The 23,580-nt window shown below is 40.2% G+C and overlaps 1 protein-coding gene and 1 non-coding gene across 2 annotated transcripts in view; one reads left to right on the top strand and one right to left on the bottom strand.

Annotated features, from left to right (window-relative positions):
• The window catches only part of MYLK3 (myosin light chain kinase 3), a 44,673-nt gene extending 36,620 nt beyond the window's left edge, over positions 1 to 8,053 (bottom strand). The window contains exon 1 of the mRNA XM_019456047.2: positions 7,845 to 8,053. Within this exon, the coding sequence (XP_019311592.1) occupies positions 7,845 to 7,862 (18 nt within the window). The 5' untranslated portion in view covers positions 7,863 to 8,053. The remainder of the gene's footprint in view (positions 1 to 7,844) is intronic.
• Positions 8,054 to 22,972: 14,919 nt separating this feature from the next.
• Positions 22,973 to 23,120, top strand: LOC128778136 (small nucleolar RNA SNORA57). Its single transcript, XR_008423504.1, has one exon. It is a non-coding gene; the product is annotated as a small nucleolar RNA SNORA57 (small nucleolar RNA).
• Positions 23,121 to 23,580: the final 460 nt, after the last annotated feature.

Below are 23,580 nucleotides of genomic sequence, written 5' to 3' on the forward strand. Positions count from 1 at the left end.
GGTTTTCCACAACAAACAAGTGCAGGGTAAGATGCCTTGACAATTCCCAGCAGTAAGCTCTGGGGCCTCATGGGAAAAAACTTGGAATATGCCGACAGGTGAATTCCTTGAGGGTTCTTTGATGAAAAAGAGCAGCCAGGAGGACAAGTTTGAATACCTGTCATTTCTCTGCCTTGAGGAGAAATGAGATCTGTGAGGGCTGACGCACAGCTTCTCTCCAACTCTCCCTGATGTACAGGGCACAGCAAGAGCCATGGGCAATTCTTTATGGGTAATGGCACCTGCCCAGAGGAGAAGGGGGCCATTCCATCCCTCAAGTCAAATCAACACAGACCAGAGAAGAGACAGCCATGCTGATTGGGTACAGAGTAGTAAATCCAGTGACACTTCATCTTTCCTGGGTAAGGACAGGACAACTGATCCACTCCCAGAAAAACATAGACTGACCTCTGTTTGTCATAGGCTGGGGTCAACGTGCACTGAACCCAAGACTCTTCCCTGGCCTTTCTGGTGACAGCCAGCTTTCCCTGTACAACCCCTGTGGACCCTGAGACTCCAAGTAGAATAAGAAGGGAGGAGAAATGCAAGGCTAAGGAGTCCATTCCAAAGTAGTGGCTCTCCTCCTTCCCCACTTCAGCATAGAACAGGCATGGCCAGGAGAACCCCCACCCTCCATGGAGATCAGAGGTCTGTTTCTGGAGAAACTCAATAGTCCATAATACAATAGCTCTATGTACTGGCACTGGAGGTTCCTGGGAGCTTCTCATCTGGTCATCCTCAACAAAGCCAGCCAGTCCACAAGCCTCAACCACTCAGCCAGTTTTTTGTGCCTTACTCTGAAATATGCACAGATAAAAAAAAATATCACCAGGTATTCAAAGAAAGCCCCCAAGGTGAAAAGGGGAGCACCCCAAAACAGAAATGTAATCATTGAGGAAACAGAGAAAACAAGAAATAGAAGAAAGTTTCAAAAAGGCTCTCATTAGTTGCCACAGAAAAGTATGAAACGCAATTCCATCCATTAAAAAAGAAGACGGTGTTATGGGGAAAGAACAGGCATAGAATAGAAGAGCAGTCTTGGAAATTAAAAATACAAATGTTAAAATTTTATTTTTTTTTAAGTTGATTTATTTATTTTGAGAGGCTGGGGAGGGATAGAAAGAGACAGAGAATTCCAAGGAGGCTCCACACTGTCAGGGTGGAGCCCAACTGGGGGCTCAAACCCACGAATCATCAGATCATGACCTGAGCCAAAATCAAGAGTCAGATGCTTAACTAAATGAGCCATCCAGGCACCCCATGAATGTTAGCATTTTAAAATCCAGTATGGAGATGAAAAAAATGAAGTTAAGATAATATCCCAGAAAGGAGAATTAAAAGATGAAGAGCCCTATGTAGAGAGAGAAAAGATAAAAGTAGATAATGGATCCAGCCCCATATCTAGTTAACTGGAATTTCAGGAGAAATGAAAGAGGGTAGGAATTTATCAAAGAAATACTACAGTCATCATGCAATTTTTGAACACAGAGATAAAGAGATTATAAAATCTCCCCAAAATGTGAAAGAAAAAAATCATGTGCCAAAGAACCAGAATCAGGATGACATCAGACTTCTCATTCTAAAACAACTGGACACTGGAACAGACTGAATGTAGTATATTCTAGATTAGAAATTTGAAGACACTGCACATTGTCAAAGGACAGAAGGAAGCATTTTTAAGACTTGCAGAGATGTGGGGCACCTAGGTGGCTCAGTCAGTTAAGCCTCTGACTGTTGATTTCAGTCATGATCTCACCTTTGTGAGACTGAGCCCCCTCTTTGGCTCCACACTGAGTGCAGAGCCTGCTTGGGATTCATTCTCTCTCCCTCTGCCCCTCCCCTGCCCATGCATGCTCTCTCTCTCTCTCTCTCTCTCTCTCTCTCTCTCAAGATAAATAAATAAACATTAAAAGGGAAAAAAAAGACTTTCAGAGACGTAAACAATTTAAGCACCTTTTGAAAGAAGGACATTAAAGTACATGATTGATTTTTTTAGTGAATACTATTTGCATAATATTGTTCACACTATTATGCTGTAATGAGGTCAACACTTTACAAAGTTAAAACAGTGATGTTGTAAGGATGGGGGAGGGGAAGTGGGAAAGTGACAAAGCTGAATCATTTCTCTTAATAGGAAGCGCACAGACAATGTACAAAATTGACAAGGAGGAAAGTGGAGGCAAATACTAGGAGAAACCACTGAAAGACTCCCCTGTGTTTGCTGCTGGGAAGCAGGAAGGGAAGTAGGTTTTGCAGAGCTCAGGGTACAACATGTACAACGTGTCCTATACTTTGCAGATGTGTATGGTCATAACAAGCGTTGCAGCACACCGCAGTGAGGGCTCTAGCGAGGGTCTTGTAACGAAATCAAATATGACAGCTTTCTGAGAGATGGAGGCCACGTAGCTTGAGAAAAGGTATGCTTTTCTACTTCACAGAAAAGTGCCCCCTGGCCAGCTGCATAGCTGAAACTTAACCTCTCTGAATGCAGCTTTCCTCACTTGTAAAGGGGTGCAGGACAGTGCAGTAAGCACAGGGCTGTTTGAGTATTCATGTAAATGAAACATTTTGCACCATACCTGGCATGCGGTAAGTCCATGAAAACTTTGGAGATTACAACTCACACCCCCCACCTAGCCCTGCTCCAGATGGTCAGCCAACAGGACAGCAGTGTGTCCAGCCACCTCATTGTGGGGTGGTAGGAGGGAAAGGAGGTATCTCCCCCGTCCTAAATCAGCTCCCACAGGTACCAGCCCACCCAGGCCATCTCCCTTGTATGCACAATTAGCTGATGTGCACTCAAAAAGTGCAAACCTGTCCTCCATTAAGCAGAGCTTATTCAGGAAAGGAAATCAGATATGAAACAGAACCCCAGAAAGTCTCACAGGTTCAACTCGGACAATTTAGGGGTTAGCGGCCACCAGGCCTTGTCTGCCCGCTACACCCTTAGTTGAGGAGGCCCAAGCTGACCATCCCTGGGCCGTATCCATCAACCAGAGCTTCCTGCTGACCGTGCTTCTTGGTCCAAGAGGACCTACGTCTGGGGGATAATTGTCACCAAGGCTTCCTTAGTCGCATGACCCTAACAATTGTCCCTCAGACTCCTACTTCAAAGGAGACCGGCCTGGAGCGCCCTTACCGCAAATATCTGGATGTAATCTGACGCCCGCTGCTGGCCTCTGGCGCTGGAGCCGTGAAGTGACTGAGTGGGCACAGAGTCCCCTTCCTGCGGCTGCGCCCGTTGTGCCAACTCAGTGTTTACTCTGCCTGGAGATGCCCAACAGCCCCAGGAGTGCTGGGAATGAGGTGGGCTGGCCAGCCAGGATGATTTCTCTAGAACTCAGGCAGCAGTGATAAGCCTGGCATTTCCGCTTATCTCTGACCCTGCCCCAGGCCCCAAAGGCATCCAGAGGCTTCGCTCTGTTATCTGGTTTGCTGGGTGGTATCTGCTTCCTGGGGGGCCTACTTCCTGCATCACTTAATGAAGTGTCCAGCTGTGAAACAAACACCGTGTGGTCTGAGGAGGGAGGAAAGAAGGGAGGGAGCCTAGGGCAGAACTGACCTGATTTCAAAACCCAGGATCCTGGTGCAAGGGGCCCAGGAGAGGAGCTGGGAATCACTCCCTGATTCAGGCAGCTCTCCAGGACAGAAGAAAGGTCCAATTAGCCAGAGTAGGGGACCCTTCTTTTCTTCGCAGGGGCTGCTTACACCCTGGCTGGAAGCCTGGTTAGTTATCTCCAGGCTGGGAGGGTCTAGCTGTTCCCTCTTTGAGTAAAACTATTCAGGAAGCAACAAAGACATACAGAGCCCCAGAGACTGGAGCTGCAGTGAGGGAGAAGGCATGACCTACTCCTGCTGCATGAGGTCAGTGTTCTCATTTTGTAGATGGAGAATCTGAAGCCACGAGAGGGGAAGGGACTTTCTGAAGGTCATATAGTAAGTTAATGGCAAAAACAGGACCAGATAGCAAAACTGTTGCCCTCAGAGTAGCCATGGAACTCTGGCCCCACGACGTGGGTGTAAGAGGGATATATACGTTCATGTGCGTGCACGTGTGTGTGTGTGTGTGTGTGTGTGTGTAGACAAGATTAGGCTCTGCCCCACAGGCTTGGCTCTGACAGTTGTCTGGGTAGATGAGGAGGGGGCAAAGGGTCTGGGACCCCCAGATACAATATTGGTTGCTTATTTTTTCATAGAAAAATGTCTACAATGGTCTCAGAAAGATAGTAAAGCTACCCAGAAAGATAGTAAAACAACAGCCACCGTCCTGCCAAGATGAATCTAGGAACTAGGCTTGGGAATAAAACCAAAGTCAAGCTGGACTCTCTGAAGAAGCAGAGAGGGAAATGACAGCTACATGGAAACCTGGCCTGAGCTTGGGAAGTCCCCGGCCAGCTCTCAGGTGGCTAGTGGATTTGCCCCCAGGATGTCACTCTCCTCCATGGTCAGCATTCCAACCCCTGCGGGAAGCTTTTGTATTTAGTCAATTCCTTTTCCCCATGCCTAGTGAAAATTGTTCCCGGACTAATCAGATGAAACCAGTCTGAAAATACTAGAGAAGAACAAAAAAGCACTCACAGAAGCCAAATCCAGACCAACAGCCATTCATTCCTTCATTCCTTCATTCATTCAACACTTACCAAGCAACACTTGTTAGGAAGTAATGAAAGCACTAATATTTTCTGAGCACATCTATGTGTCCAGCACTGTGCTACAACTTTGCGTAAATTACCTTTTGCACCTCAATAATTATAAGAGGAAGGGACTATTATCCCCACTTCACAGACAAGTAAACTGAGGCTTGGAGTAATAAAGCCACTTTCCAAAGTCAGAGTAAGACCCTATAATATAAATGCTGGCAGCCAGACTCCGAGTCAGCTTACAACTGAAAGGAATCTAACTAAAACATCTTCTATCTAGAACCCGACTTTGTCTCTGGGGAGCTGCATTTGCCAACTGCCAGTTCAAAAACACAATTATATGTGCAAGTTAGAATCAGGCCAACCCGTTTCATACCAACACATTGCATTGCTGGCCCTTCTACCAGCTCACACAGGGAAGATATCTCCCCTTGCAAAATACTTTGACATGTGCTCACATTTACATTTTTTTGACGTAGATGGATTACGTTCCCCATTTTCCCCAGTCAGAGACTGGGGCTCACAGTGAGAGTTTATGCAATGCTGGGACTTGGACCTGGCTCTATAGCTCTAGGGCCTGTGTTTGCAGCAGTGGGCAGAGTTTCTAAACCTCTCTCCCTCCCCCACCTCATCACTTTGGGACCCTGACTCAACTGGCCTGACTGAAAAGAGTCAGAGAAGGGGGTGTAGGCTTTTGATATGAGCTCACTTTTCTGAGCCTTATCAAAGGTGGACCTGTGGTAAGCAATCAGTGGAAATATCTTATTTAAACCCCTTGATTGTGCTAACCCTTGTGAGCTCAGAACTCTCTATGTGCCATGGGAAACTCAGAAAGTCTGGGCAGGAGCAAAGTTAACTCTTTGGGACAACAGAGAAAATGAGGTAGTCACTAACTCCTAGACTCAAAGGCTGTGGGTGCAATGGAGCAAAATTGTAAGATATATCAGAGTTTCCAGCCCTACCATATCTGATAAAAAGAATTCCTTCTTCATCTGCTTAGATTCTCTCTTCTCAGTCTATCCCTACCCTCTGAAGAGAGCCTGGTTTCAGGATTTTTTGTGTCAAATCCAAAGAAAGGATGGTAAGATGGGGCCTGAGGTCTGGAAGAGAGGATTTGGCTGAGCTGGGGAGCAAAGTGCCAAGAGTACAGAAGGAAAGAAGAGGAGAGACAGTGAGTAGGGACTGGAGTTGCAAAGCGGCAGACCTGGGGCAGTCCCACAATGTGAGAGAATGGGAGAGAAAAGAAAGGAGCATTTGGGGAATCTTGTGCTGCAAGACAGAAATGCTCAGCAGGGATCACAAGTAGGAACGGCATATTAGCTGGGCTCCCATGGCCCAAGTCTCTGCAGAAACTCAGTCATATGGTGTTAACTAATTCAGGTGTAAGAGGGATGCAAAGAACTTAGAAAAAAAATTGGCAAAGAGGGAAGATTTCTTGGAGGAAATGGGACTTGAGTTGAGCCTTGGAAGATGGGTGAGATCTGGGGAGGCCAAAGAAAGGGCAGTTTTTTGTAAGGACACAGTGTGGACAGATCTCCAGCTAGAGCCTGGCAGGTGGGAGAGACAGTGCACAGGCTGGTCTCAGGCCAAGAGGTGTGGATGGAAAATCAGATGATTCAGCAGGCAGGATCTGAAAGAGAGTGGACCCAGAAAATCGGGCAGCAACATTTAGACCCAAAACAGCAAGATATAGGGACAACAATCCTATGGAATGTTCTTAGGTAGGAAATAACATGATAAAATTAGTGTTTAAGAATGTATGGAATAATTACCTAGGGGTGGGGGGGCACTGACTCAGAGGAGACACAAAGCCACTTCGGAGATGCTGGAGATGTTTTATATCCTGAGTGGTGGTCACATCGGTGTACGCATGTGTGCATACAGGTCTGCTGTGTTCAATAGCCTCTAAGATTTGTACATTGTACTGCAGGTAAGCTATGCCTTAATCAAGTACCGCTAGCGCGAAGCGGGGGCGGAGGGGACTAAAGCACCTGATAACAGGGTGCAAATGGATCAGGAGGCAGGATCATCATCTACACAGAAGCTAAAATCAGCAAGTGTTTACCAGTTCTGGGGTGTAGCTGTTGCCAAAACACAGGAGTGCTAAGGAAGTGGAGTGACATCTGAGAGAACAAGTCTTTGAAAACCAGTGCTGACTGAGGTTCTAAGGTCCCCATCCACCCCCCCAACCCCCAGCACCACCACACATCCCCCCCCCCCCCAGCCTCCAGCATACAATAGAAGCAGGACCCCTCCCCTTGGCGGAGACTCTGAGGATCTATGATGTTCTCCTCAGACTCAATAGGTGAAAACCTCACCCCAAAAGCAGGTTGGACAACAGCAGGTCATACATTAGGTCACATGTTTGTCTGAAATATGCATATATACCAATATGGTTAATTGTAGATGATCTTTATTTTCCATATTGCTTTGATATAATTATTCTAAATCTTTTAATGTGTATTATTTGTGTTATTAAACAAGTTTGTTTTTCTATAATAATCAACATTTACCTGGACCCACAGGAATTACTAGAGAGACAATATGCACCAGAGAGAGGTTTAATTAACGAAGAACAGAGTAATAGACTCCCTTGAGTCCCTAGCTGACAGAAAACAACATTTAATAACCTTATGGGGAGGTCTGAGATCAATTGCTTGGCCTTAAATGAACAGAACGTAGGGAGGTAAAACAGACTCAGAAGGACTCCTCAGATGTAGCAAACCCCAGGGGGGAAGATCAACAAATCCTCTTTGCGCTTTGTTTTTTATACAGATTTTTGGACCCTTCCAACTTGGAACCAAATGTCCCAGACACCATGTGCAACTCAAACTACACAGTAAAATTAACTTGAAAATTTTTTAGAGAGAAGTTGGCAAATGTTTGGGAACAATCCCCAACTACAGCATTCTCAGATGATAGAAGGACCTATCAGCACTAATCACAGCAGTAAATTTGAAAAAGGTTCTGAAGTCTGAATTAAACATGCATTTCCCCCAAATATGCACAAAGCCAAAGACAAATCCATGCACCTAAAACTGTTAGCTTTTATTGTTGCTTGTTTGTTTTTGATCAGATTCTACAAGTGTTTTCTGGAGGGTCTACATCCCCCTAATGCACCTGCTAAAAGCACAAACACACAGTAAGTTTATCATCTGCACTTACATACCACCTTCCATCCATGGAGCCCCAGTGGTCTGTCAGAAATATTGTTTTCGTGAGTCCCCAGTGAGATGTGTAAATATTGTTGCCTCCATCTTATACCCAGATAAACTTAAATATGTGGGCAGTTAAGTGGCTTGTCAACGGTTATAACCCAAGACAAAATCCTTGCAAGCTGCCCTCTGGTCTCCCTTCCTCCCTTCCTCTGCTGACCGTCCCTTTGAGCTTTCTCGTTGGCCCTGGCTTAAATCATGCATGCAGACCATTGTTTCCCTGGTGATGGAGGTGGCATTCTATTTCATGCCCTGAATCTGGCACAGGGCCCTGGCTTCAACGCATTTAGCCACAAGTGCATCAGCCTTGCGTGAGTGGAGACAGCTTGGCTCCTTGGAAACCTAAGTGGCGTGTGTCAGCTGGCTGCAGCCCACTGAGAGCCACTCCAGGCCATGCTGCTGACTCCTCCATCACTAGCCCAGAACAACCCACAGTGCAGGTGATGACGTCTCTGGGAGCTGGGTGAACAAATGGAAACAGCTCAAAGCAAATGTTCTGGCCCCGCTCCAGGGCAGCCCTCAGGGAGAAATAATCCATCATTGTTGGGGACCCCAGGCACTTAAGATGGGTTCAGCCTGCTCTCTGCTCATTTCCACAGAAAGCACAGCAAAGTGTGAGGGTTGTTGATTACATTCTTAATAGGCAACTGAGTTTACATTTCCAAGTCCCAGTTAGCAGTCTTTATTCTTATGTTTCATTAATTAATTAATGTGTCCTTGAATGACCATTCAGAATCCAAGCCAGACAAATAGGAAAGTTGCTGGGGAATCCACCAGGGGACAAGTGACCACCTAAAAAGTGTTTCCCTGATGGTTGCAGTCACTCTTAAAAATTGGGGATGGAGGATTTTTTATGGTCAATAAATGCCATATAACTTTTAAATAACTTCAACTTCTTTGCATCTAAAATGTCTTGTTAATCTTACTGTTTGGTCATGTGCACCATACGAACTAGAGGCTGGGTTAGTTGCCCTTCCTTCCCATATGTTTCCAAAGCACCCCATACTTGTTCCTATCAGAGCCAATTGGTAATAATAACACTTAATCTCTGTTGAGTGTTAACCTTGTACCAGGCACCCTGTCAGACATTTTGCATTCATTAGTTTTTTCAAGTTCTAGGTATTGCCATTAATGTCCTTATTTTGCAGATCAGGAAACTGGCCTAGAAAGGTCACAAAATCACTATGTTAGTTTCTTATGGCCATAACAAATTACCACAAATTTAGTGACTTCAACCAATAGAAATTTATTCTCTCACAGGTCTGGAGGTCAAAAGTCCAAAACCAGTATCAGTGGACCAAACCAAGGTGTCAGCAGGTCTGTGATTCCTCTGGAGGGTCCAGGGGAAAATCTGTCCTTTGCCTCATCCAGTTTCTAGTAGCTGCTGGCACTTCTTGATTTATGGCCACAATATTTATTCTCTGCCTCCATGATCTCACTGCCTTATCTGCTCCTCCCTATGTGAGTCAGATCTCCTTCTGCCTCCCTTTTATGATGATATATGTGATTACAGTTAGGGCCCACCTGGATAATTCAGGATAATCTTTGCATCTCAAGGTCCTTCACTTAATCATATCTGTGAAGTCCTTTTCTTCTTCTTCTTCTTTTTTTTTTTTTTTTTTCCATCTAACATAACATTCATAGGTTACAGGAATTAGAGTGTGAATAACTTTGGGGGGCCATTAGCTAGCCTACAAGTCACTCATCTAGTAGCTAGTGCCTTCAGGTGTCCCTTCCCATGGGCTCATGAGGATTCATCTGTGAAGTGGGGGTTGGAGCCTAGAGATCAAGAGCTCAGGTGCATACATACAAATGCCTGCCTGTAGTTTCGAGCGTAAGCAATTGTAACTCTTGTCCTTTTTGTTAAAAGCAGAGTGTAAGCTGGAGTTCTGACCCAACCTTGCAGATGGACACCAGTGAACACCAGGCTTCTATAGATAAAGAAATATGAAAGTGAAGAAAAAAAGAAAATTCTGCCAGAGAGCCCAAGAAAGTCAATGCTAACCAAACATAGTCGAACTTTCAAAATATTTGTCATGGAACAATATAAAGACCTGCCAGAACTAGCCATGCAAAGGATTTCTGCTCTTCAAAAGTGGAGAATGTGACCTTTCTCCAGAGCAAGTAGGGATCAAGGTCCCCAAAATGTGTATTTTTGTCAATAGATATTCTTATACATTGTTATAAATGGGATTCATCTGGAAATTAACAATCTGGTGGTCCTCTTGATGTTAAATTGATTCCAGTTTCAAGACCTATAACAAAAACATGACCAGTAAATCAAGAGTTTAGAGCATGGAGAATAAACTAAGAAAAATAGGCAGCAAATAGTAAGAAAAGAACAGTAGAGGGGGAACAAGAACATTTAGAATCTGGGTGTTTGTTATTAGTATGTTTGAGAGATAATGCAAGCTGGCTTGCCTCAATGCTGAGCAAAATAAATGTGATTTGATTCTGATCCATTTATTAGCTGGGATAGGATAACATGAATTTTAACAAAGAAGTTTTAGTGCTGTACTTCTAAATATTGTCATATAGTATGATCTGTTCAACTTGCTATATTTCATTCAATTAGGTTTTTTAGTTTAATCGACTGGGATTCTTTACAGATATCACAAGGGTTTCTCAATTTGGGCAGAAAGCTGAAACAGGAAAGTAATAGATTTTGTCTTTTTAGAAAAAGAAAAACTAAACTACTTAAATGTCAACCAGTAGAGGAAAGAATTATAGCTCCACTTTTCCACTGCCAGAAAAGACATATAGGCAAGTTAAAATTCACATAAAACTGGATCCTACCTAAATTAAAAAGATAAATACCCTGACAACCATACTGATGAACACAGATATGTAAATCCATTAGCAATAGTGGAGGATATACACCCAATTATTAATAACAATTAATTCCTGGGCAGAGAGCAGAATTGGGTTAGGGAAATAAGGAAGGGAATAGCCAATTTCCCTGTATAGTCTACATCCTTTGATATTTGCATTTTCATAAGGAACCTGTTTTTGTATATTACTTGTTTACTTTTTTAAGCAATAAAAGATAAGTTATTTATATTAACAGAAATATCTCAGTAATTTATAGCGGTTTTTGTTAGAAATATTACTTGTGAGATAACAAACAGTAAATGTTTGGGGTTTTTTTTTAACCTTTATTAATAAATCAGACATGCTCTCTCTGCCTTGACTCAGCATTAAAGGAACAGAAGTACACAAAGGAATAAACCCATACCTGAGGGAGAATAGGGTAAGGGAGTGTCACATTAGGATGAGAGAGTGGACACACATCTGGAGGCCAGGAAGTTGATGGGAGAGGGTTCATAGGTAAGGAACATAGTAGAGAGTGGCGCTGTGAGGGCTGCAAAGGAGGGCAGCCAGTCAGCCTGAGGGGACCTGGGCAAGCTCTGACGGTGGATCAACTGTACCCACCTGCTTCCACCACCTCCCAACCCCACCGTAACCCAGTCCCTTGCACACATACCCAGCAAGTGCAGGCAGCTGGCATTTACCCTCAGGCAAAAACAAACAAGTTCCTGACAGCTCTTCTTCAAAGAAATTAAACAATCAGAGGCACCTGGGTGACTCAATCAGTTAAGCATCTGACTTGGGCTTAGGTCATGATCTCACGGTTCATGAGTTCGAGCCCTGCAACCAGCTCTGTGCTGACAGCTCACAGCCTGAAGACTGTTTCAGATCCTGTGTCCCCTCTTCTCTCTGCCCCTCCCCAGCTCATACTCAGTCTGTCTCTCTCTCTCTCAAAAATAAATAAACATTAAAAAAAAGAAATTAAATAATCCATATCAGAGAATCTAAGGTTTTTAGCATTCAACATTAAAGCCCTCATTCTGGCAGTTGGGTGCCTTCAGTCTCAAAATGAGTTCCCACTCACCTCCCCCACCTCACACCCAGAGCACCCAGTCAGATTTCTCACTGGGAAGATGCAGCCCAGGTGTGTGGACCTTCTTTCTCAAATATGACAAGACATGCAAAGATCACTGAGATATTAGCAGATCTAGCAGCTTGAGAGTGAAAGACCAAGATATTTAAATGTGAAAAACAAATTCTGGTGGAAAGAAGCATAATCAGGGAATAGAAAAAAACAACTCAAAGAGATTTGAGAAAGATTTTATAAAACCAGAAGAGGCTGATTTTGGGGAAAAAAATCAGAAAAGTGATTAGAGATTTAAAATACAATAGCTAAAATAAAATGTTCCAAATTAGAAACAAGATAAAATAAAGGAGATCTTCCAGAGCATAAGATAAAAAAGAGAGAAAGGGTGAAATAACACATAAAATCCAGAAGTCCAATGTTCACCAAATGGAATCCAAGAAGGGAAGAGAGAAAAGGCTGGGAGGAGAAAAGCTGACTGAACTCCAGCTATTTACCCGTCTTTGCATCACTCGTTTCCAAGGGAGCTCTGACAGGGGCCCCCCGGAATGCCATCCCATCAAGACTGGGGAATGCTATATTCAGGAAGAGGAGTTGAGTGTGGCCAAAAATGACATATGATTATAACTTTCTTAATGCAGCCTAATAGCACCAAGGAAGCCAGGACCATGACCTTTGTTCATGTAGGCACTTGGACTGTAAGGATAGCTCATCTGACTCATTGAGAGAAATGCTAAAATCAGGACAGGTTGAGCAGAGTCCTGAGATCATCATTAATGACATTCCTCCAGGCAAATACCACTTCATCCTCTTTAGATCTGGTTGTTCAATTGTCTATAATTTCACTCAACTCCCCAAGATTCAGCTCATGTTTCTCCATCTTGTTTACAAGGATGTCATCACTTTCTCCAATGTCTTGGTCTACAGAGTGTAGCAAGAGCTACACTCATTCAGGTGAGTGCCTGGTTAGTAAACATTCTGCTTCTTCCAGGAATGCCCCTAACACAGTCTACATTAGTAGACTCCCAGGAGTCATGTCTGTACCGTGTGTTTCTGGTGACCACCCACTAGTCATGACTGACTAATCCAAGAGTAGATTTCTGATCAGTTCAAAATAACCGGATTTTCCATCCTAGAAAGTTGAAAATTGGTCCGGTAAGAGAGGGATTCTAGAGACAATCTTTAGGCTTCAACCTGCAGAAAAGGGCCATAAAATCTTACAAATTGAAAAAGATACAAATGAAGTACAAGACAAAAGGCACAAAAGTATATTTGTCAAGAGCCAAGAACTATGATGTAGGCAAAGGTAGATGCACTGGAGACTTTCAGACCTCAACTGAACAAGCAGCATTTATTAAAGACGGGTTTTAGGAAACAAACAAGGCATAGAATTGAGAGATGAGGGCATGGTAAGAACTCTTAGGGAAGGAGAATTTGAGGAGGCATTTTTTCAAGAAAAGAGGGTAAGGCCAATGAGTAGACCATAGTAATCATGATGAAAGCCAGTCAAAATATGAAAAAAATATTTTCATCCAAAATTTGCATCTGAAAAGAAACCCTGCAACACACTTGGAGAGGACACCTATGTCAGTCAGGAAGGTTAAATGAGCACTTGGCTTTCTGTACTTTTATGTAATATTCCCAAAACAGTTTTTTAAAAAAGTTCTTTCTATCTACTTAAATCCCTTATTTTCCAGATGATGTCCATGTCACTTTCCTGGCCAGTTGCAATAATATTAAGTTATTTGAAATGATTTCCTTGTTTGTCCTCCACCCTACAAGCTGTGGTACTTCTGTTATGGGACTGGGGTCATACTAGCCTAGCTTTGTGTTCAGACTCTGCCATTTACCAAGTATATGACCCTGAGCAACTTTCTTAACTAACTTTGAGCTTCATTTTCCTGATTTATAATTATTAAACACAAGCATACATGGAAAAGTATGTGCCATAGTGCCTGGGACATAGTGAGTACTCCATAAATGGTAGCTCTTTTCTGTTGTTTTTGCTATTGTTCTTTTTAATCACATTCACATGTTGGCATTACCATAAAAACAAATAATTGTTCTCAGATGTGTTCCACTGATTCTTTTGTTACAAACATGAGTGACATTTTTATGCGTTTTATATTTTTATAACTTAAAAATCACACTTTAAACTTTTAACTCTGAACTTGATGAAGGGCTGAAGTTACATCTATCCATTTTATCTCTAGCACCAAATATATGTATCTCTCAACGCAGAAGAGGCACACACAAAAAATTTGTGTCCAAGCTGCTGCCAGTGGAGCTAAAGCAGATTCACTTAATGATGACATGTGAAATTTACAAAATGAAATTTTCATTTGCAGGTCTAATTAGAAACCATATGCCAGAGAGTGAAGGTGTTTTTGTTTGTTTTATGTTTTATATTTCATTGAGAGAGAAAATTTTCCAAACCAAAGAAAAGTGAAAGTTAACAGTCTATCACTGTTGAAGAGACTCACCCCCAAATGATGTCCATTAGTCCATTCAACCAACCTTTTCTGGAAGTTTGCCATGTAGAAATAGCAGGAGCACTCTCTGAAAATAGCCCACATACATGGGAAGCAACTTGGAATCACTATCTGTTTCATCTATTACACAAAGAAACATCTTTCACCTATGTCACACATTTATCATAGAAACACAAAACATTTTCCTGTGGAATATTTCCTAGAAATGCCAGATGTAAAATATCAAAAGAAATATTAAAAATCCAGGAGAAGGGGTTGTGGGAGGGGGGATGGGCTAAATGGGTAAGGGGCATTAAGGAATCTACTCCTGAAATCATTGTTGCACTATATGCTAACTAATTTGGATGTAAATTTTTAAAAATAAAAAATAAAATAGAAAAAAAAAGAACTTCACTACAAAGACACAGATATTTAGAAGGGAAAAAAAAAATCCAGGAGATCTTTTGGAGAGCAGACAGATTTGGGCATTAAAACATAACTCGACCCCAAAACAAACAACCCAATTCAAAAATGGGCAAAGGGTTTGAATAGACATTTCTTCAAAGAAGATACATAAACAGCCAGTGAGCACATGAAAAAATGCTCAAAACCACACTAGTCATTAGGGAAATGTAAATCAAAACTATAGGATACCATTTCATACTCATTAGGATGGGTATTAAAAAAGAAAAAAAAAAAAAGAGAGTAAAGCATACACATACACACACACACACACACCAGAAAATAACAAATATTGGTGAGACTGTGGAGAAACTGAAACTTTTGTGCATTGCTGGTGGGAATATAAAATGGTGCAGCCACCATGTAAAATAGTTTGGTGACTTCTCAAAAAGTTAAACATAAAATTACCATATGGTCGAGCTATTCCACTCCTAGGTATGTATGCAAAAGAATTGAAAGCAGGGACTCAGACAGATACGTACACCCATGTTCATAGCAGTATATTCATAATAGCCAAAAGGGGGAAACAACCCAAGTGTCCATCAACAGATGAATGAATAAACAAAATGCATTATATACATACAATGGCATATTACTCAACCTTAAGAAGCAATGAAATTCTGATACATGCTACAATGTGGATGAAACTTAAAAGCGTTATGCTAAGTGAAATAAGCCAGATAATAAAGGACAAGCATTATATGAGTTCATTTATATGATATACTTAAACTATGCAAATTCATGTAGACACAAAGTAGAATAGAGGTTACTAGGAACTAGGAGCTGGGGGGAGGAGGGCACGGGAAATTATTTAATGGACAGTCTATTTGGGATGATAAAAAAAATTCTGGAAATAGTGGTGATTACTACACAGTGGGGATGTCTGGGTGGCTCAGTCGGTTAAGCATTCAACTTTAGCTCAGGTCATAATCTCATGGTTCATGAGTTCAAGCCCCATGTAGGGCTCTGAGCTGACAGCTCAGAGCCTGAAGTCTGCTTCAGATTCTCTCTCTCTCTCTCTCTCTCTCTCTCTCTCTCTCTCTCTCTCTCCCTTCTCCCCTCTCTGCCCCTCCCCCACTTGCTCTCTCTCTCTCTCTCTCGAAGGTAAACATTTTCAAAAAATTACCACACAATACTGTGAATGTAACTTATGTCACTGACTTGTACACTTAAAAATAATTAAAATGGGGGACCTAGGTGGCTCAGTTGGTTAAGTGTCCAACTCTTTGTTCTGGCTCAGGGCATGATCTCTTGGTTTCCTGAGTTCAAGCCCTACATTGGGCTCTGCACTGACCATGCAGAGCCTGCTTGGGATTCTCGCTCTCCCTCTCTCTCTGTCTCTCCCCTGCTCACACTGTCTCTGTCTCCCAAAAATAAATAAATAAACTTAAGAAAAATAGTTAAAATGGTAACTTTTGTTTTGTAGATTTTAACCAGAATAAAAATAAATAAATCCACCTCAACCTACACAAAACTGAAATAAAATTTCTAAACTTCTTGGGCCACGTATAATGCCATAAAAATGTTTGATAACTGCATCTAACAATCAGCTTAGCCCAGGAATGTGACAGCACAATTGCATCATAAAAACAAAATGACTCTGAAGCAGACTTCTTTACTGGTAAGAAGTGATTCTAATTAAAAAAAAAAGACAAAAATATCAGAAGTTTTTGATAGTTATGTTGTTAATAATTAGACTCTGAATGAGGATTAGTTTAGAAACAAAAGAGAGGGCATGTGCTTTATCACACAACAGGAAAGCATATACAATTAGAATCTAAAGTGTTTTTTATTGACAGCAACTGGTTATACTTTAAAACCTGAGAATAAATATGAGCTAAATAATGGAGGCAGAGAACTTCTACTTTTAGGATAAAATAAGGACTGGATTCGGGCACCTGGGTGGCTCAGTCGGTTGAGTGTCTGACTCTTGATTTCAGCTCAGGTCATGAGATTGAGCCCCAAGTCGAGCTCTATCTGACAGCATGGAGCCTGCTTAGGATTCTCTCTCTGCTTATCTCTCTCTCTCTCTCTCTCTCTCAAACACACACACACACACACACACACACACACACCATGAATAAACTTTGAAAACAAAAATTTTAAAAAGAACTAGATTTACCCTCGTTTCTGAAACAACTAGAAATATGGACAAAATATATGAAATAACAACAACAAAAAAGAAATAATAGTTCTCAAGACATTGGACATCAAGCAACATAGGACAGTGATGCATAAGAGATGGGGAAGAAATAGGTGAACCCTACAATTGCTCCAGTTTTTATAGAGCTAGAGAAAAAGTAAAATATATTAAATAGAGACAGGAAATATTTTAAAAGCCTCAAAATGAAACTGTAGAGAGGAAAACTACAACATCTGAGATGAAAAATACACTGGATGGGATTAAGGGCAGGTTAAGTACTGCAGAAGAAAACACTAGTGAACTTGAAGACATAGCAATAGAAACTATCCAAAAAGAAAAAGAAAAAAACAACTAAAAAGAAGAAGGATGAGGAGAAAAAGGGAAAGAACAGAGCAATAGTGAGCCATGGGACTTCAAGTGGCCTAACATATGTATAATTAGAGTCTCTACAGGAAGAGAAAAAAACAATGGCCCCAAATTTCCAAATTTGATGAAAACCATAAATCCACTGACACAAGCTCAATGAACCCCAAGCATAAGCAGCATCACTCCTTGTCATTCAGCTCAACTGAAATGTCACCATCCCTGAGAAGCCTTCTCTTACCAACAAACCTTAAGTATTCATTATGCGATTATCTTATTTTTAAAATTGTCTACTTTTCATTACATATCCTTACTTCCACCCCAATGTAAGCTCCACAAAGATAGGACCCTTGTCTTCATACAGAACCACTGTATTCCCAGAGCCTATCAGAGTCCCTAGCACTTAGAAGATGCTCAATACATATTTCATGAATAAATTAATGACTTCATTCATTCCTAACTTTCAGGAATAAATTCCTACATCAAAATCCTTCTCAAATGATCAAAACCGGTCTTTTTGTATTCCCAACATTTTCTTTTGCTCCCAGACTAATATAATATGGCATTATATTGGTACTAATTAGCAAATAATATGGCAATTATTTGTGCTAATTTTTTTTTGTCTAATAGTTAAGTCACCTCACTATTTCTTGAGGAATTACCTATAAGAAAATAATCGTGCCAGTCCAGACTGACTTCAGGTAAGCCTCTGGCAACACTACTTCCAGGCTTGACATGCAGCTTCCCAGAGAGTATATTCTCAGTTATACAGTTGAGCATCAATCCATCATGGCAGCAGTTTACTAAACAACTACTACTGGAAAACACTATAAACATTATCCATTTAATCTATAATGAGGTTAAAGATGAGGAAACTGAGGCCTATGAAGGTGAAGTAATGTACCCAGTGACATGGCTAGTCGGTAGCAGAACCAGAATATAAACTCGTCTGTTTGACTCCAGGTGTTTTTCATATCACACTAAGATGAAATTGAAGCTGTTGTGAAATTGCAGCTAAGTATTAAAACAGCATTCATCTCACCAGGAGGAATATAAATTTTCAGTCTTCTTTTCCATCTGATAAAAAGAAAAAGACCAAATTATTAATATGTACACCCAGCAACTCAAAGGGCCCCTGCTATTGTCTGAAATGAGAATCAATAACAAACACTTACCTCAGCCAAGATATTTTCTCTTAAAGCCAAAACCTCTGGGATGCAGCAAAAGTGGCATAAGAGGGAAATATATAGCAACCCAGTCCTTCCTAAAGAAGGAAGAGTGGTCTCAGATACACAATCTAACCTTACACCTAAAAGAGCTGGAAAAAGAACAGCAAGTAAAGCCCAAACCCAGCAGAAGAAGGGAAATAATAAAGGTTAGAGCAGAAATCAATGATATTGAAATCAAACATAACTGACCAATTAACCCAGCAGCTGGTTCTTTAAAAGGCTTACCAAAATTGGGGCACCTGGGTGGCTCAGTTGGTTAAGCATCCAACTTCAGCTCAGGTCATGATCTTACAGTCGGTGAGTTCAGGCCCTGCATTGGGCTCTGCACTTACAGCTCAGAGTCTGGAGACTGCTTCAGATACTGTGTTTCCCTCTCTCTCTGCTCCTCCCCCACTCATGCTCTGTCTCTGTCTCTCAAAAATAAACAAACATTAAAAAAAATTAAAAAGAAGACAACAAAATTGATAACCCCCTACCCAGATCAATCAAAAAGAAAAAGGAAAGGACCCAAATAAATAAAATCAAGAATGAAAGAGGAGAGATCACAACCAACACCACAGAAATACAAACAGTAAGAGAATATTATGAGCAATTATATGCCAAGAAATTGGGCAATCTGGAAGAAATGGACAAATTCCTAGAAACATATAAAGTACCAAAACTGAAATAGGAGGATATAGAAAATTTGAACAGACCCATAACCAGTAAGGAAATCGAATTAGTAATCAAAAATCTCCCAAAAAAACAAGAGTCCAGGGCCAGATGGCTTTCCAGGGGAATTCTACCAAACATTTAAGGAAGAGTTAACACCTATTCTCTTGAAGCTGTTCCAAAAAATAGAAATAGAAGGAAAATGTTCAAACTCTTTCTATGAAGCCAGCATTACCTTGATTCCAAAACCAGACAGAGACCCCACTAAAAAAGAGAACTATAGACCAATTTCCCTGATGAACAGACCAGGAGAGAATGGGATGACATATTCAAAATAAAAGAAAATAATGATCAATCAAGAATACAATACCCAGCAAAACTGTCCTTCAAAAAGAAAAGAGGGATAAAAACTTCTGTGAACTAACAAAAGCTGAGGGAGTTCATTACCAATAGACCTGCCTTACATGAAACAGTAAAGACAGTTCTTTCAGTGGAAATAAATGGATGCTAATTAACATCATAAAAACATTAAAAATTAGTATAAAACTAATTGGTGATGGTAAATATATAGTCAAAGTTCAATTCTGAAATTTGGTGATGGTGGTGTATAGTTCACTTATAATTCTAGTTTAAAAGTTTGAAAAAATGAATATAGTAAAAATAACTGTATAATAATCTGTTACTAGTTACATAATATAAAAATATGTAAATTGTAACAGCAATAACTGAGAAAGTGAGAGAGAAAAGTAAAAGTGTTAAGTTTAGAAATTCTATTGAAGTTGTTATCAGCTTAAAATAGGTGTTATAATTTTAAGTTGTTTTCTGTAAGCCTCATGGTAACCTCAAGGGAAAAACCTGCAGCAATTACACAAAAGAACATAACAAAGAAGTCAAAACATACTGATACAAAGACATCAAACACAGAAGAGAGCAGGATAAGAAAAAGTAACAATGAACTCACAAAACAACCAGAAAACAATTAACAAAATGGCAATGGTGAGTCCTTACCTTCACTAATTAAAGTTTGGTTTTTTTTTTAAAGAAATTTCTACACCCAGCATCAGGCTCAAACTCAAGACCCTGAGATGAAGAGTCACATGCTTTTCCAACTAAGCCAGCCAGGAGCCAATATCAATCAATAATCACTTTAAATGTAAATGGATTAAATTCTCCAATCAAAAGACACCAAATAGCCAAAAGGATCTCCATGTCCTTAGGGCTTATGCTATTATAAATGGGATTGTTTTACTTATTTCTTTTTCAGAAAATTCATTACCCACAACTGTATGGTCAATTAATCTTCAACAAAGCATAAAAGAGTATACAATGGGAAAAGACAGTCTCTTCAACCAATGGTGTTGGGAAAACTGGACAGCATCATGCAAAAGAATGAAACTGAACCACTTTCTTACATCATACACAAAAGTAAATTCAAAATGAATTAAAGCTCTAAATGTGAGACTTGAAACCATAAAAATTACAGAGGAGAACACAGGATGCTTTGACAGCAGCCATAGCAACTTCTTTCTAGATATGTCTCTTGAGGCAAGAGAAACAAAAGCAAAAATAAACGATTGGGACTACATCAAAATAAAAATCTTCTGCATAACGAAGTAAACAATCACCAAAATGAAAAGACAACCTACTGAATGGGAAAAGATATTTGCAAATAATATATCGGATAAAATGTTAGTATCCAAAATATATAAAGAACTTATACAACTCAACACCCCCAAAACAAATAATCCAATTAAAAAATGGGCAGGAGACATGAATATACATTTTTCCAAAGACATACAGGTAACCAACAGACACATGAAAAGATGCTTAACATCACTCATCATCAGGGAAACAGAAATCAAAACTACAATGAGATATCATCTCACACCTGTCAGAATGGCTAAAAGTAACAATACAAGAAACAACAGGTGCTGGCAAGGATGTGGAGAAAGAGGAACCCTCTTGCACCATTGGTGGGAATGCAAACTGGTGCAGCCACTGTGGAAAACAGTATGGAGGTTTATCAAAAAGTTAAAAATAGAAATACCCTATGATCCAGCAATTGCACTACTAGGTATTTACCCGAAGAATACAAAAATACTAATTTAAAGGGATACGTGTACCCAAGGTTTATAGCAGCATTATTTACAATAGCCAAATTATGGAAAGAGCCTGTGTCCATCAACTAATGAATGGATAGAGAAGACATGTGTGTGTACACACACACACACATACACACACACACACACAGGAATATTACTCAGCTATAAAAAAGAATAAAATCTTGGCATTTGCAATGACATGGATGGAGCTAGAGAGTATTATGCCAAGTAAAATAAGTCAGAGAAAGGCAAATACCATGGGATTTCACTCATATGTGTAATTTAAGAAACAAATGAAAAAAGGGGGAAAAAAGAGATAGGGAGGCAAAGCAAGAAACAGACTCTTAACTATAGAGAACAAACTGATGGTCATCAGAGGGGAGGTGGGTTGGGGGTCAGGGGAAATAGGGGATAGGGATTAAGGAGTGCACTTGCTGTGATGAGCACCAGGTGTTGTATGGAACTGTTGAATTACTATATTATACACTTGAAACTAATATTACACTGTATGTTAACTAACTGGAATTTAAGTAAAAACTTAAAAAAAAATTTGTTAGAGTATTGAAATGCTAATGATTTTGGTCTATTAATTTTATATCCTGAATTTTACTGAAATTATTGATAAGATCTAACAGATTCAATAAAGGATGCATAATAATTGTTCTACAGATGCTCAGAGAGCTACAAGAGAATGCAGATGTAAAAAATGCAGAAAAACAAGAACAAAATACAAAATTCAATAGATTAAAATATAAAAACAGAACCAAATAGGAATTCTGTGGCTGAAGAATACAATGACTGGAATGAAAAATTGAAGAGTTTCAAGAGCATACCTGAACAAGCAGAAGAGAGAATCAGTGATGTAGAAGACAGATCAATTGAAATTATACAAACAGAAGAAGAAAAACTAATGAATAAGAATGAAGAAAGCCTTGGAAGTTATGACACACCATCAAAAGAAATACTGTGTGCATTATTGGAGTCCCAGAAGAGAAGGTGAAAGGAGTAGAAAACTTATTTCAAGAAATAATGGCTGAGAACATCCCCCAAACGGGGAAAGATTTGGTCATCCAAGTTCATGAAGCAAATAGGTCACCTCAAAATGTCAATCCAAAATGTTCTTCTCCAAGACACAGAGTAATAAAACTGTCTAAAAACAAACAAACAAACCACCACCACCACCATCACCAGAGAATTTTTACAGCAGCAGGAGAAAAAAATAATTGTCCCTGTAAAGTGGATATCTTAGCAGAGACCTTACAGACAGGGGAAATAGGATGATATATTCATACTGCTAAAAGAAAGTAACCGCCAGTCAAGAATTCTTTACCCAGCAAAGTTGTCCTTCAGAGTTGAAGGCAAAAAGACTTTCCCTAATAAAATCAGAGAGAATTGATCACTACTAAACCTGCCTTGCCAGCAATGTTGAGAAAAGTTTTTCGAGCTGAAACAAGAGGACACTAATTATTAACATGAAAACATATGAAAATATACAATACACTGGGGTAAAAGTAAACATAAAGACAGATTCAAAATACTTTAATACTGTAATATGTGCTAATTAACTCTAGAATAAAGATTTAAAAACAAAGGTATTAAAAATAGTTATAGCTTAAACAATTTAATGAATACACAATAAGCAAAATGTAAATAGTGACATCAGAAATGTAAAAGGGGAGCTTTTGAGGGACAGAGGCAGAGTAGGTGCATATTTAGGTTGTGGAGCTACATGACCTTCCAGGGGTCCTGGGCAGGGCCTGTGCACCCTCCTTTTCTAGTTGGGGGTTGGTATGTAGTCCCAGTCTCCCTAATGTACAGAGGCAGAGGGAAAAGCCTCCAGCCTCCTCGCTGTCGTGTCTTTGTTGCCTGGGGCTTCCAGCCTAAGGGTTATATCTTCAAGTGCAGGAGCACTGCAATAGAAAAAAAACAAAAACAAAAAAAAAGGGGGGGGGTGCAAAAGAATAGACTATTTGTATATAACCAAATATTCACAGAAAACAGACTATTAGATCTGTAAGATGTGTTATATAAACTTCATGGTAACCACAAAACAAAAATCTATAAGAGATACACAAACGATAAAGGAAAGGAAATCAAAACATACTATGAAAAACATCAACTTACAAAGGAAGTCACCAAGAAATGAAGAAGAAAATGGAACCACAAAACAGAAAATAAGAAGATGGAATTAGCAAATCCTTAGCTATCAATAAATACTCTAAATGTTGATGGATTGAAAATAAATAAATAAACGTTGATGGATTGATTTCTACAATCAAAAGCCATGGAATGGCTAGATGAATTAAAAAGAAACAAGACCCAACAATATGCTACTTAAAAAGACTCACCTCAACTCTAAGGACATACATAGAT

Source organism: Panthera pardus, unplaced genomic scaffold (genome assembly GCF_024362965.1).
Source record: "Panthera pardus isolate Hobbes unplaced genomic scaffold, ASM2436296v1 HiC_scaffold_18, whole genome shotgun sequence".
Taxonomy (NCBI): domain Eukaryota; kingdom Metazoa; phylum Chordata; class Mammalia; order Carnivora; family Felidae; genus Panthera; species Panthera pardus.